The 13,201-nt window shown below is 42.0% G+C and overlaps 1 protein-coding gene across 3 annotated transcripts in view; it reads left to right on the top strand.

Moving 5' to 3' along the window:
- AGPAT4 (1-acylglycerol-3-phosphate O-acyltransferase 4) overlaps positions 1–13,201 on the top strand; it is a 1,411,158-nt gene that overhangs the window by 424,852 nt on the left and 973,105 nt on the right. For all 3 annotated transcript variants that reach the window (XM_070795610.1, XM_070795611.1, XM_070795612.1), the window contains one exon: positions 4,526–4,647. In XM_070795610.1, the coding sequence (XP_070651711.1) occupies positions 4,526–4,647 (122 nt within the window). The remainder of the gene's footprint in view (positions 1–4,525; positions 4,648–13,201) is intronic.

The raw sequence follows: 13,201 nt of genomic DNA, 5'->3' as shown, positions 1-13,201 counted from the left end.
CTGGGAGAGAAAACCTAAAGATAATGATAAAATGACAATGCTAAGAAAGCCTTTGGAGAAGGAAATGGCAACCCACTTCAGTATTCTTGCCTGGAGTATCTCATGGACAGAGGAGCCTGGTGGGCTACAGTCCAGGGGTTCGCAAAGGGTCGGACACGACTGAGCGACTTGGCACAAGAAAGCCTTATGGATGCTTTGAATGGACACAGTGACTCACACTTTAACAGGGCCCTGCACATTAACTAGGGTTTCCCTGGGGGCTCAGACAGTAAAGAATCTGCCTGCAATGCAGGGGACTTGGATTCCATCCCTGGGTGGGGAAGATGCCCTGGAGAATGAAATGGCAACCCACTCCAGTATTTTAGCCTGGAAAATTCCAATAACATCTATCCAGGGGAAAAAAAAAGAGCATCTGAATGAAATGAGCACACTGTGAAATCATTCCATCAGCAGACCCACCCCTCTGGTTCCTGAGAAAATAAATATGTAAGTTTATTGATGACTTAGGGTGGAGGGTGAGCTTGGTTGTCCACAGGCTCTTCAGCAGTGGTGTCTAATACCTCTGTGTTCATAAACTTTAGCCCTTGGGCTTGCTGTTGATCAAGCCCTACACAGTGGGTTGTATCCTTCCTCCAATTTTTTTTTTTTTTTTTCCCCCTGAGAAATACATTAACACAAGATGCTCCAGAAAAGGTACTCTTCTGAAGTCTGACAAAGTCAGGGATATGCTATGCCCAGTATGTCCTGTCTTCACACTCCATGGAGTCCTGCAGCGAGAGGACTGCCTGAACTGGGCAGCACATAACACGGTCTGACTACAGATTCCCTGATACTTCGGTTTGACACCTTGAAACAGCTTGCACGCCACCCTCGTGTTCTGTAAGGTGGACTTGACATACACCCCATTGGTCAGAGAGAACAGCTGAAATGACAAAATCACTCTAGAAACTCTGTGGTTTTAGGATGTTGGACGATTTAGGGGTGAAGTAGCATCATGTCTGTAACTTAATTATAAGTCATTCAGCCAAAAAGTATTAATGTTTATGTGCAGTATAAGTGTATATATGTATATGTACACACACAGAGCACACTCAAAATATGGGCAAATGTTCATTATGAGTGAATTGCAGGGAAGGTGATAATTTGTAAGATTTTTGAAATACCTCCAGGTTTGAAAACTTATTATATGTAAAGAGGGAAATCTGTAACACAAACACAAGTGCTTTGATTATTTTGGACAGTGAAGAGTTTGCAATGTGTCAGAGTTGATTAGTAGAGGAAAAAAATTAGATTCAAAAAGAAGTAAGAGAGGGAAAGATTCATGTTATTAACTGTAGGCCGCTATATACGTAGAGAAATGTTTTAGGGGTCATTGTTCCCATTGCCTTGTTCCTTTAGGGGTTATGGCTCCATTTTTAAGTCTACCTTACACTCTTCCATCCACCTGATGGGAACGTTGCCCAGAAGATGGTGAGGGTGTCATTTGTCCTCACCATCCTGTGCACTCCAGACCTCAGCGTGCCAGAGAAGCTTGCCAACTTGGAATGGTGTGATGTTGCCAACTAGGTGGGGAAGGCGTCCTGAAAAAGGGCTTTCAGGGTTTACCGGAAGGCCCAGCTGCTTGACCACGTCAAACCAACAGCTTGAAAAGCGCCTTAGCCAAGACTGGCGTGCCCTTGATCCTTCCTTCAACTGGCTATTAACCCCCAGCTTGTGCTGGCTCTGAGACGCGCTGTGTAATAGATTGCATGTCATCGTGTATGCTTCTAGGGCACCCGCGTTGGCATGCAGTATTTTCTGCCTAACTTCTCAAGGACCTTAGTGAAGGTTATAGTGCACAGAGGTGGGTGTCCCAGTCTTCACATTCTGCCTGGCTCTGTCTTTAGCTGAAACAATATTGCGAACATTGCTTTTGCCCTAAGGGAGAGAGAAAAATCACTTAGTTCCCTGCAGTTTCTGAGGTGCTTCATTTACTATTGTCAAGTCCTTGCTAATGTGCGCTTTCAACAATGCTGGTGTCTTTGCGCCCCAGGCCACCCCCTTTGTAAGCATTTCTTTTTTTCATTCTTTTCTTCCTCCCTCCCCCTCCCTTATTTTTTGGTTTAAGCTTTACAGTAGGTTATGAAAATGGTAAATTGATTTTGGTCATATTGCTGATACAGTTTTTAACAATAAAGTCTCCTTCCTCCTTCACTGCTCTTGCCATAGTACTCATGAAAGTTTTCAGAGTTCTCGTGATCTTCTGTCAGTTCTTATGGTATTTCGATAACTTTAATATATGGTTCTGTTTGTTGCATTTTATGATGTACATAAAACTTTAAGAATACATGTTTTGTCGTTGTTGTATTTGCTAATTACTATTAATACACATAGACTTGACTATCTTGCAGAATAAGGCACTAAAGCTGCAAAGAATCCTCAAAAATCATAGTTTCATATCACTACCAATAATTCATCTTCCTTTTCACATTAAAGCTAATATCAATCTCTGGAAATTAATAATTATAAAATATATTGCTAGTAAATGGTAAAATTATAAAACGACATCTTTATCACGCCTTATATATTTTTTCTTTTAGAAATTACGGAAGTATGGTAACACATTTACAAGAGACTTGGAAAATACAGAAAAAGGTTATATAAAGTTATACTACATATTAAAATTATTTTTATTAGATAAATTAAGATTTTAGTTGGAATTTCAATATCACACTCTCAAAAATTACTAGAATGAATATACAGAGTATTAGAAGGATGTAGTAGACTTGAAAACTTCCCTGATGGCTCAGTGGTGAGGAATCCTCCTGCTCATGCAGGAAATTCAGGTTTGACCCATGATTTGGGAAGATCCCTTGGAGAAGGAAATAGCAACCCACTCCTGTATTCTTGCCCGGGAAATCCCATGGACAGAGGAGCCTGACAGGCTACAGTCCATGGGGTCACAAAGAACTGGACACAATTGAACGATTAAACAACAATAACAACAAAGTGGAACTGAAAAGCACTGTGAACCGATTCAGAATAATTAAGATTTATATAATATTTACACAGAATACAAATTCTATTCAAGTTCCCATAGGCTAGGAGACACTGGAACATATCCAGGGATATACAACAAGGTGCCGAATTTTCATGGTCTAAAATATTGAAATCATATAGAGTCTGTTACCTTATCACTGTGGAATTGTGTTAGAAATCAGTATCAAAAAATATTTGAAAATAACCCAGTTCTGAAAATCTAGCCTCATATCACTGCAAATATATATGTATAATTCATCTTCCCTTTCACATGGGAACTAAATATTAATCTCATAATTCATAGTTTGAAAGTATCTTGCCAGAAAATAATTATAAAACTTTATTATTACATCTTTATTATGCTTTACAGTTTACAGTGTATTCTCACCGACAATATTAGTAGAGATGGCTGCTAGACAAAAGACACTTGGATATGTCTGCAGAGCCCGTTTTTGGAAGTTAGCAAAGCAAACGGAGTTGCATAAGACTTTAGGATCGTTTCTGTTTTCTCGTTATTGTCTGCACTAATTGTTTTCACTAAACCACACATGTTTGAATGTCTCAAGGTTTTTGTTCTTAATGATCAACCGTGTTTACTATTTATTCATAATTTCTACATGTTCTTAATGCTAATAGTAAAATTTTAAACAAATCCTTATGCCATGGCGTTTTATGATATCCCACCTATCAAGAAGTAAAGTTAAGATCAAAAGGACTATTTAGTAATTTTAGAAATTTGGAAATCGGTTATTTTACTGGTAAGTGTGTCCGGATACAGTTAGCTTTTGTAGATGTAGAGGTAAATGATTCAAAAGACACTTCCCCTAGTTTACAGGCGGATACTCTCCTGCATGGGGTTATTTGAGAGAAATGATCAGAGATGTTTATCTTTTCCTAAATGTTTTTGCAGCTTTTGCATGTATTGTTTGAATGACATTTGTCTAAACAAAGCCCCCATTTCCGCACAGGATTGCTGAGTGTGCTAAGCCCCTTAGGGCTGGTGTTTTATTTTGTGTGTGACTTCATGTTGGAAAGTCTTCACTGGAAATTCAGCGAACTGTGATGATCCCATTCAAATCATGAGGAGTTTGGGGCTAAAAGATACAAGTTTAAGAGGAAAAATCAGAAGCCTTGAAGACTGGGTAGAGATGCATAAAATAAAATTTAGGAGCAGGGGCCTCTACATTTCAAATGGTCTTACATCATCATCCTTTTAAAAATGTCAACTGCAAAGTATGTGATTAATTTCCTTGTGTTGCAGATACCCTTAGCCAGCTCTCCCAGCAGCAAGCTGGTTGCTACTTTGCTGAGTAAGTCACAGGGCTCATTTTTACAAGAAGAAGGAAAAATGTTTCACTCTTTTGAGCAAAGAACTGCATTTTCTAAATTTTAATTGTTGGATCTTCATTGTAACATTTATTCTACTAGTATTTCCAAATGTTCAGGAGGAGTTAAGTCTCAGTGTGGATCCGCATTGACTGGCTGCTCTCTCTGCCTGTTTTCCCAGCAGGTAGACCGACCTACAACAGCTTTTATGTCTACTGCAAAGGCCCGTGTCAAGGAGTGCAGCCGGGAAAGCTCAGGGTGCGGTGCAGCACCTGCCAACAAGCAACGCTCACCTTGGCCCAGGTAAGGAGACGCGGCCTGGGCAGCCTGCCCGGAAAAAGGGATGTGTGTTCCCAGATTGCCTTTCAGGGTTTCTCAGCAGATATCACCCATCACTGGAAATTCGCCTTCCATGTGCTTGTAATGATTAACGGTATCTGAAGTTTCATTTAAAAATACACTGCTCTGTAAAAGTTTGGATAGGACGGCGTCAGTACCCCCATTTCTTTAATCCAGGCGTGTAGATAGGAAATATCAGTTCAGTTCAGTTCAGTTGCTCAGCCGTGTCCGACTCTCTGCGACCCCATGGACTGCAGCACACCAGGCCTCCCTGTCCATTGCCACCTCTTGGAGTTTACCCAAACTCATGTCCGTCGTGTCAGGGAGGCCGTCCAACCATCTCATCCTCTTTCTTCCCCTTCTCCTCCCACCTTCAGTCTTTCCCATCGTCAGGGTCTTTCCAGTGAGTCATTTCCTCGCATCAGGTGGCCAAGTATTGGAGTTTCAGCTTCAGCATCAGTCCTTCCGATGAATATTCAGGACTGATTTCCTTTAGGATGGAGTGGATGGATCTCCATTCAGGAAATATAGAGGCTGCTTTTATAACACAAAGAGATTGGGCGTGTCTTACAGAAGCAGGCAGGAAGGATACCTTTGAAGATCCTGGGAACGTTTCACATCTCGACCTGTGTGATATGAACATGGTTGTATGCTTATGTCAAAATTTACTAGAGTATTTATTTAATGTTGGAGCACTTGAGGTAAGTCATACCTCAATAAAAAAATGAAAAGGAAGTTGTGGATCCAGGACCAGTATGCATATAAAATATAGTTGGAAATCACGCTGCACTGTGGCCTCTGCTTGTTTTGTACAGTCCCCAAGCTGAGAATGTTTTGTATGGTTTTAAGTGGTTGGGAAACTTCAAAAGAATAATATTGCATGACCCATGGATCATGACATGAAATTTACATTCCAGCGTCATCATAAAGTTTTGACACGTGGCTCCTCCCATGTCTGCGCATGTTGTCGGTACCAGTGTTCTCGTGCCCTGCATCAGGGTTGAGCAGTGTCGACACAGACTGCATGGCCTGCACACCCAGACGTGTTTACTTTCTGGCCCTTTGCAGAAAAGGTTTGCTGGCCAACCTCTGAAATAAAAACACTGGCCCAGTGCTTCAGGGCCTCAGCATGATAGCGGTGTAGAATTTGGCTAAAATGATGTGGATGCTGATGTCTTTAAGAGACTGAAGGACATTCTGATCAGCTCAGTGCTGAGACTGAGCCCAGGACGCACGAGAGCACAAAGAACTCTGCAGGCGGCGGGGCCGACGCGCAGAGCTGCACCGCCTTACACGTTGGGCCCCAGTGATGGCTAGTGCCTTCAGATTTTGTTCTGCAGGCTGCGGGATGAAGGCAAAGCGTCACAGAGACCATGCATAAAGGGAGATTTTAAGACTGTTTCTTATCACTGGAGCTGTTTATCACTGGGACTGAGTATGGTGACAGATTGCAGGCAAAGAGGTTGATTATTCAACTATATATATAGGGTTCATAGCTGAGGGTCTAGATTACTGCGGTGTCTTGGCAGACAAGTGGTAAAGGAGCGCTGTGAAAGAACCTGAAGGATGTACTTATTAATCAGGAAATCGTGGCTCGCTGACGCAAGCCTGCGAAAATGGAATTACTCACAAATGAAATTCAAAGCTCCACAGGGGGATCCACTCAGGGAGACAAATCCACGAAGGATGCTTGGGATTGTCTGCACCACTGGAGTAGACCTTTTTCTGGGCGTCACTGGACAGTACTTCTGTCTGGGAAATGGGCTGCTCTAAAGTTCGTTCTCCCCTGGGCCACAAGCCTTTCTCAGTGCAATCCATAGCCTCTTCTGTGCCTCTGATCTGGACTCCGGTCCTGGTTGCCTCAGGCTGCTCCTGCCAGCGGTTAGCAGTGGTGGTGGCGGGAGGGGAGGGCCACCCAAGCTTGTACTGAGTCAAGAGGAACCATAGGGGTAAAATGTTATGTGAAACTTCTCGTTTAAAAATATTTCGCATTGGTGGGGAAAGAAAGCAAAAGAGAAAGAAGCAACCTGCCACCACTGTCTAAATGTACCAAAGTAGAGAGCTGTAGGGGTTAAGTGGTAGGTGGATATTAGGTGGTCAGAGACTGGCCTGTGGTGAGTGCTGGATTAAAGTAAGGTGTGGCTCAGAGGGAGCAAGATGTGAGCTTGGAACAATGACTTTGGAGCTGGGCTGCTGGGTTCTGGTCCCAGGCACTTCCCTACTTCCTCTTTATGTCAACTCTCATCATTTCCTCTCCCGACAGGCCAAAACTTCAACTGCATTATTACAGGTATCATTACATTTTTGTCCTACATTCTATGCCACCATCTATCTGTCTATATTCCAAGAGTCTGTAAGCCTCATACGATCAGATAACTGGTCAGTTTGGATCCCCAACAAGGGGACCCAACCAACATCTCACGTGGTGTGTGGCCCCCCGCGTGTGGCATCTGTATTTGAACTTTCACACACTGGTTCAGTAGATCCACAACCTTTAGAAATTCTGTTTGCCTTTTTGTAATTATATTAATCATAGCAAGTATGATTGTTTTGCCACAGTTTATTGCCTTCCTTCCATTTATATGCTGGTGTTTGTACGTGCGTGCTAAACCGCTTCAGTCGTGTCCTACTCTTTGCGAGCCACCTGTATTTTTCTCTAATTCTTATCACAGACCTGAGAAGAAGGTATCATTACCCAAGGTTTTTAACAAAGAGACTCCATGAAATTAAGTAATGAGTCCAAAATTACATGGTTAACAAATGTTGGTGCCAGGAGTGAAAATTATTTTCTGTATTTTTCTCCAAAGCCCTCCCCCTTTTTTTTTTTAAAGGATAGATTGCATGCTATACAGATCCACTAATAAATGCCTATTGTACAACTATTTCCCTCATATTTTAAATATCATTCAGAAATGCTCTTATTAAAAATATGGCTAGGGATTTAAAGAAAATGGAATCAAAGATTCTTTATTTAATCCAGAGTTTTAGTACAGTTCTTAGATGTAGTATAACTGGTACCTGGGCTTCCCCGAAGGGTCAGCTGGTAAAGAATCTGCCTGCAATGTGGGAGACCTGGGTTTGATCCCTGGGTTGACAAGATCCCCTGGAGGAGGGCATGGCAACTCACTCCAGAATTCTGGCCTGGAGAATCCCATGGACATAGGAGGCTGGTGAGCTATAGTTCATGGGGTTGCAGAGTCAAACATGGCTGAGCGGTTGCTGCTGCTGCTGCTGCTGCTGCCAAGTCAGTTCAGTCGTGTCCGACTCTGTGTGACCCCATAGACGGCAGCCCACCAGGTTCCCTGGTCCCTGGGATTCTCCAGGCAAGAATACTGGAGTGGGTTGCCATTTCCTTCTCCAATACATGAAAGTGAAAAGTGAAAGTGAAGACAGTCATATCCGACTCTTAGTGACCCCATGGACTGCACCCTACCAGGCTCCTCTGTCCATGGGATTTTCTAGGCAAGAGTACTGGAGTGGGGTGCCATTGCCTTTTCTGGGCTGAGTGACTAATCATGCACAATACACAGAGCTGGTTCCCAGCAAATGAATAGCATTTCCTTTACTTTTTTATTAAAACAAAAATGTCGTATTCTAACTCACATATGTGGAATCTAGAAAACTTGTACTGAAGAATAGATTTATAGGTCAGTAATGCAGAAACAGACATAAGAGAATAGACTTATGGACACGGGGAGAGGGGAGGAGAGGGCGAGATGCATGGAGGGAGTAACATGGAAACTTACAGTATCATATGTAACATCGATAGCCAACGGGAATTTGCTGTATGGCTCAAGAAACTCAAACAGGGGCTCAGTATCAACCTAGAGGGGTGGGATGGGGAGAGAGATGGGAGGGAGGTTCAAAAGGGAGGCTGATTCATGTTGAGGTTTGACAGTAAACAGCAAAATTCTGTAAAGCAATTTTATCCTTCAATAAAAAAAATAAAATATATACACTTAGTAATAGCTTCAAACAGTATCTCTCTGGAGCAGCTGACTGATCACACTGACAGGTGGTCTACAAGTTAAGTCTTGGCAATTATTTAGCAGGTGCTGAACTCGCTAAAAGGAAGGGTTTCTAAGCAGAGGATAGACAAGCGTTAGGTTTTATTCTTCCAAACTTTATAAAGATCTGCAACTTACACAGCTTTATCTGGTCAGGAAAAAAAAAATTATAGAAGAAATAGAATCTCATGTAGCTGACTAGTTAGGGAGCAGAGTGTGGTTTACCTGAGCCTCTGCAAGCAGCTTTTTAGACACATGGAGAAAAAATCTACTTGGCCACTTGGGTTATTTTTTTTTTTATGTAAAAATTTATTTTTATTAAAAAATAAAAAACTGGTGAAAAGAATTCAGTTTGGAATAAGCTCCATGCTTTTCATGAGTCTTAATAGGACCCTCCTGATTATTTTTGCTTATTGTTGGTAAAGTGATAGTGTTAATTGCTCAGTCGTGTCTGACTCTTTCAGACCCCATGGACTGTAGTCTGCCAGGCTCCTCTGTCCATGGAATTTTCCAGGCAAAAATAGTGGAGTGGGTAGCCATTCCCTTCTCCAGGGGATCTTCCCCAACCGAGGAATCGAACCTGGATCTCCTGCATTTCAGGCAAAATCTTTTCCATCTGAGCCATCAGTGATTTATTAATAATTCCAACATTTCTTCACAGTATTTAAGTGTTGAATGCAAAATAATGAGCTGTCTCTCATAGGTAATACTCTAAGGTTGAATTGTTGAAATGTTTCATATTTAATGTGAAACTCATAATAAATTAACAAGAAAGATGAAGAGTCGTTTCCATCATGATGTTAGGATGGGGAAACTGTGGTCTGAAGCTTTGCCCTGACCTTGAGGATAGCTTGAGAATCACCTTACAGAAACTCCAAGTTTTCTCCTGTCTCCAAATCAAATGATCTTCTCTAATTTATGGTGACCTTGACCAGGGTTTCCATTAACTGAAATAGCCTTTAGAAAAATGAACACTCGCTGGAAAATAGTGAGCAATGACTGATTGGAAAGCCATGGCAGGAAGCCAATTTTCAGTCGCCTGTTCAAAGATGGTCCAGGGACGTCCACACAGAAATAACGTCGGGTTGAACACAGAGGGAGGTCACTTTGTCCATGTGTATACATTTCTGATCGTGATAATGAATAACAAAATTAATGATTTAAAAATAACCTATGACATTACTGTTTCCTTCAGTAGATAGGAAGTGCAAAAAATCAAATGACGAGTATATCATATGCTTGAAGCCTGTTTTTTTTAAATCTAGAAAAGTGACAGGAAAAATAAGATGTGTAGATTATACACTATTTTAAGAATTAACTGGAAATTATAGAAAAAATGCATGTTGGAAAAAGAAGCAGGATGAAGAGAAGGAAAGATGCTTTTCCCTCTCCCTTTCTCCAGGATTCCTGCCAAATTCAAGGTTAGAATATCAGCAGGCATGGTTCCTTGTACCGTCTGTCCTGTATTTAAAGTATAAGTGTTGGTGGGGAAGAGTGAGCCTTCCCGTAAAGAAGGAAGTTATATATATGTATACAGTCAGATGCGGCTCTTAGCTCAAGCTCTCAAAGGTTTCCTAGGACCAAACAGTATTCAAGCAGAATTTAGAAAAGACAGAGATCAAATAGCCAACATCCATTGGATCATCGAAAAAGCAAGAGTTCCAGAAAAATATCTACTTCTGCTTTATTGACTACGCCAAAGACTTTGACTGTGTGGATCACAGAAAACTGTGGAAAATTCTTAAAGGGATGGGAATACCAGACCACCAGACCTGCCTCTTGAGAAATCTGTATGCAGGTCAAGAAGCAACAGTTACAACTGGACATGGAACAACAGACTGGTTCCAAATTGGGGAAGGAGTATGTCAAGGCTGTATATTGTTACCTGCTTATTTAATTTGTATGCAGAGTACATCATGAGAAATGCTGGGCTGGATGAAGCACAAATTGGAATGAAGATTGCTGGGAGAAATATCAGTAACCTCAGACATGCAGATGACACCACCCTTATGGCAGAAAGTGAAGAAGAACAAAAGAGCCTCTTGATGAAAGTGAAAGAGGAGAGTGAAAAGGTTGGCTTGAAGCTCAACATTCAGAAAACGAAAGATCATGGCATCTGATCCCATCACTTCATGGGAAATAGATGGGGAAACAGTGGAAACAGTGGCTGACTTTATTTTTGGGGGCTCCAAAATCACTGCAGATGGTGATTGCAGCCATGAAATCAAAACACGCTTACTCCTTGGAAGGAAAGTTATGACCAACTTACATAGCATATTAAAAAGCAGAGACATTACTTTGTCAATAAAGGTCTGCTACTCAAGGCTTTGCTCTTTTTTTTTTCTCCCAGTAGTCATGTATGGATGTGAGAGTAGGACTATAAAGAAAGCTGAGTGCAGAAGAATTGATGCTTTTGAACTGTGGTGTTGGAGAATACTCTTGAGAGTCCCTTGGACTGCAAGGAGATCCAACCAGTCCATTCTGAAGGAGACCAGTCCTGGGTGTTCATTGGAAGGACTGATGTTAAATCTGAAACTCCAATATTTTGGCCACCTGATGTGAAGAGCTGACTCATTTGAAAAGCCCCTGATGTTGGGAAAGACGGAGGAGAAGGGGACGACAGAGGATGAAATGATTGGATGGCATCACCAACTTGATGGACATGAGTTTGGGTGAACTCTGGGAGTTGGTAATGCACAGGGAGGCCTGGTTTGCTCTGGTTCATGGGGTCACAAAAAGTCGGACACGACTGAGCGACTGAACAGAACTGAACTAGGATGATAGCTTTAAAACAATTATAAGGTAAGTATTTGTGGGACTATGTAGAGAACATAGAGAATATTTGGCAAAAATCACAAACTAAGTACATTCATGAAACATAAAGGAAGAGATAAGATTTCTTTAAAGAAATTTTGTTGTATATTTTATGATTTCACTGTAAGTTGCACTTAAATGTAACATGTTCTAAAACTGGGTGGCTTTGTTTACTGGTGCACAGTGCTGTTCAGTGATAGAACACAGGTTCATCAGAGGCTTACTCCGGAAGGACTTGGGTCATCTTAAGCACTGATGGTTTGCTGGTACCTTTAATGTCTATGGCCCTTACATCACAGAACCGGGCATCATAGTATTGAGTCTTCAGGCCAGCAGGACAATGGGGAGTAGCCAAGCCTGTCTCATTTATTTATAAAAGGAAATAATAACATTGATACTTTTAAGACGCCTCTTTGCAGGCTTCCCCTTACATCTCATTGTTTATAACCTGGCCGTATGCTACTGCTGCTGCTAAGTCGATTCAGTCCTGTCCGACTCTGTGCGACCCGAGACGGCAGCCCATCAGGCTCCCCCGTTCCTGGGATTCTCCAGGCAAGAACACTGGAGTGGGTTGCCTTTTCCTTCTCCAATGCATGAAAGTGAAAAGTGAAAGTGAAGGCGCTCAGTCGTGTCCGACTCTTAGTGACCCCACGAACTGCAGCCTACCAGGCTCCTCTGTCCATGGGATTTTCCAGGCAAGATTATTGGAGTGGGGTGCCATTGCCTGCTCCGACCTGGCCGTATAGCCACTAATAATTACAAAGAAAGCTTGAAAAGAAAGTGTTTCCCAAAGGTTACCAGGGTAGCCATATTTTGCTCAGGCAGATTTATTTATCTGTGGACTTTTGTCAGTTGCTTCTCCAATCGAATTCATCGTTGTGCTAATAAGGAGAGAAGATGAGGTAGACACTGGTATGCAGTGACTGAACGTGCCGTATTTGTAAATCCATAATTATTTTAGATCACTTTGATGGACTCGTCAGTTTCCTTGCTGCTGCAGCTGCTAAGTCACTTCAGTCGTGTCCAACTCTGTGCTACCCCATAGACAACAGCCTACTAGGCTCCTCTGTCCCTGGGATTCTCCAGGCAAGAACACTGGAGTGGGTTGCCATTTCCTTCTCCAATGCATGAAAGTGAAAAGTGAAAGTGAAGTCACTCAGTCGTGTCCTACTCTTAGCCACCCCATGGACTGCAGCCTACCAGGCTCCTCCGTCCATGGGATTTTCCAGGCAAGAGTACTGGAGTGGGGTGCCATTGCCTTCTCCGGAGTTTAAATTTTATTGGCATATACTCTGCATCACTGTGACTGCACTAAGGGGGTTGGGCCAGCCCTGAACTTGTTTTTGAGTGTGAAATGCTTCTGCTGTTTCAGGGGTTGTTTCTGCTCATAAATGTAGCTCCCTGGTTTCCTACAGAATGAAACTGATATATTATCCATTTGACCACTTAGAAGCTTTACTAAGAATTATGGAAAGAAAAAAAAATAGATCTTTAGGGCAGTGGGTTAATTTATTTGTTCTTTGCTTAAGAAGAAAATGGCTCTAAAACCTCATTGGGGAAAGATAAATAGAATTTAGTAGCTCTGTCATACTCCACAGCAGATTCTTGGTCGATACATTATAAAGAATGACCATATTACCTGGTGCTAATAAAATGTGAGGGGGCAGAGAGTCACATTGAGAAACCTACAGAATTAG

The sequence above is a fragment of the Bos indicus genome, chromosome 9 (assembly GCF_029378745.1).
Source record: "Bos indicus isolate NIAB-ARS_2022 breed Sahiwal x Tharparkar chromosome 9, NIAB-ARS_B.indTharparkar_mat_pri_1.0, whole genome shotgun sequence".
Classification (NCBI taxonomy): Eukaryota; Metazoa; Chordata; class Mammalia; order Artiodactyla; family Bovidae; genus Bos; species Bos indicus.
This window is presented reverse-complemented; position numbering and strand designations above follow the sequence as displayed.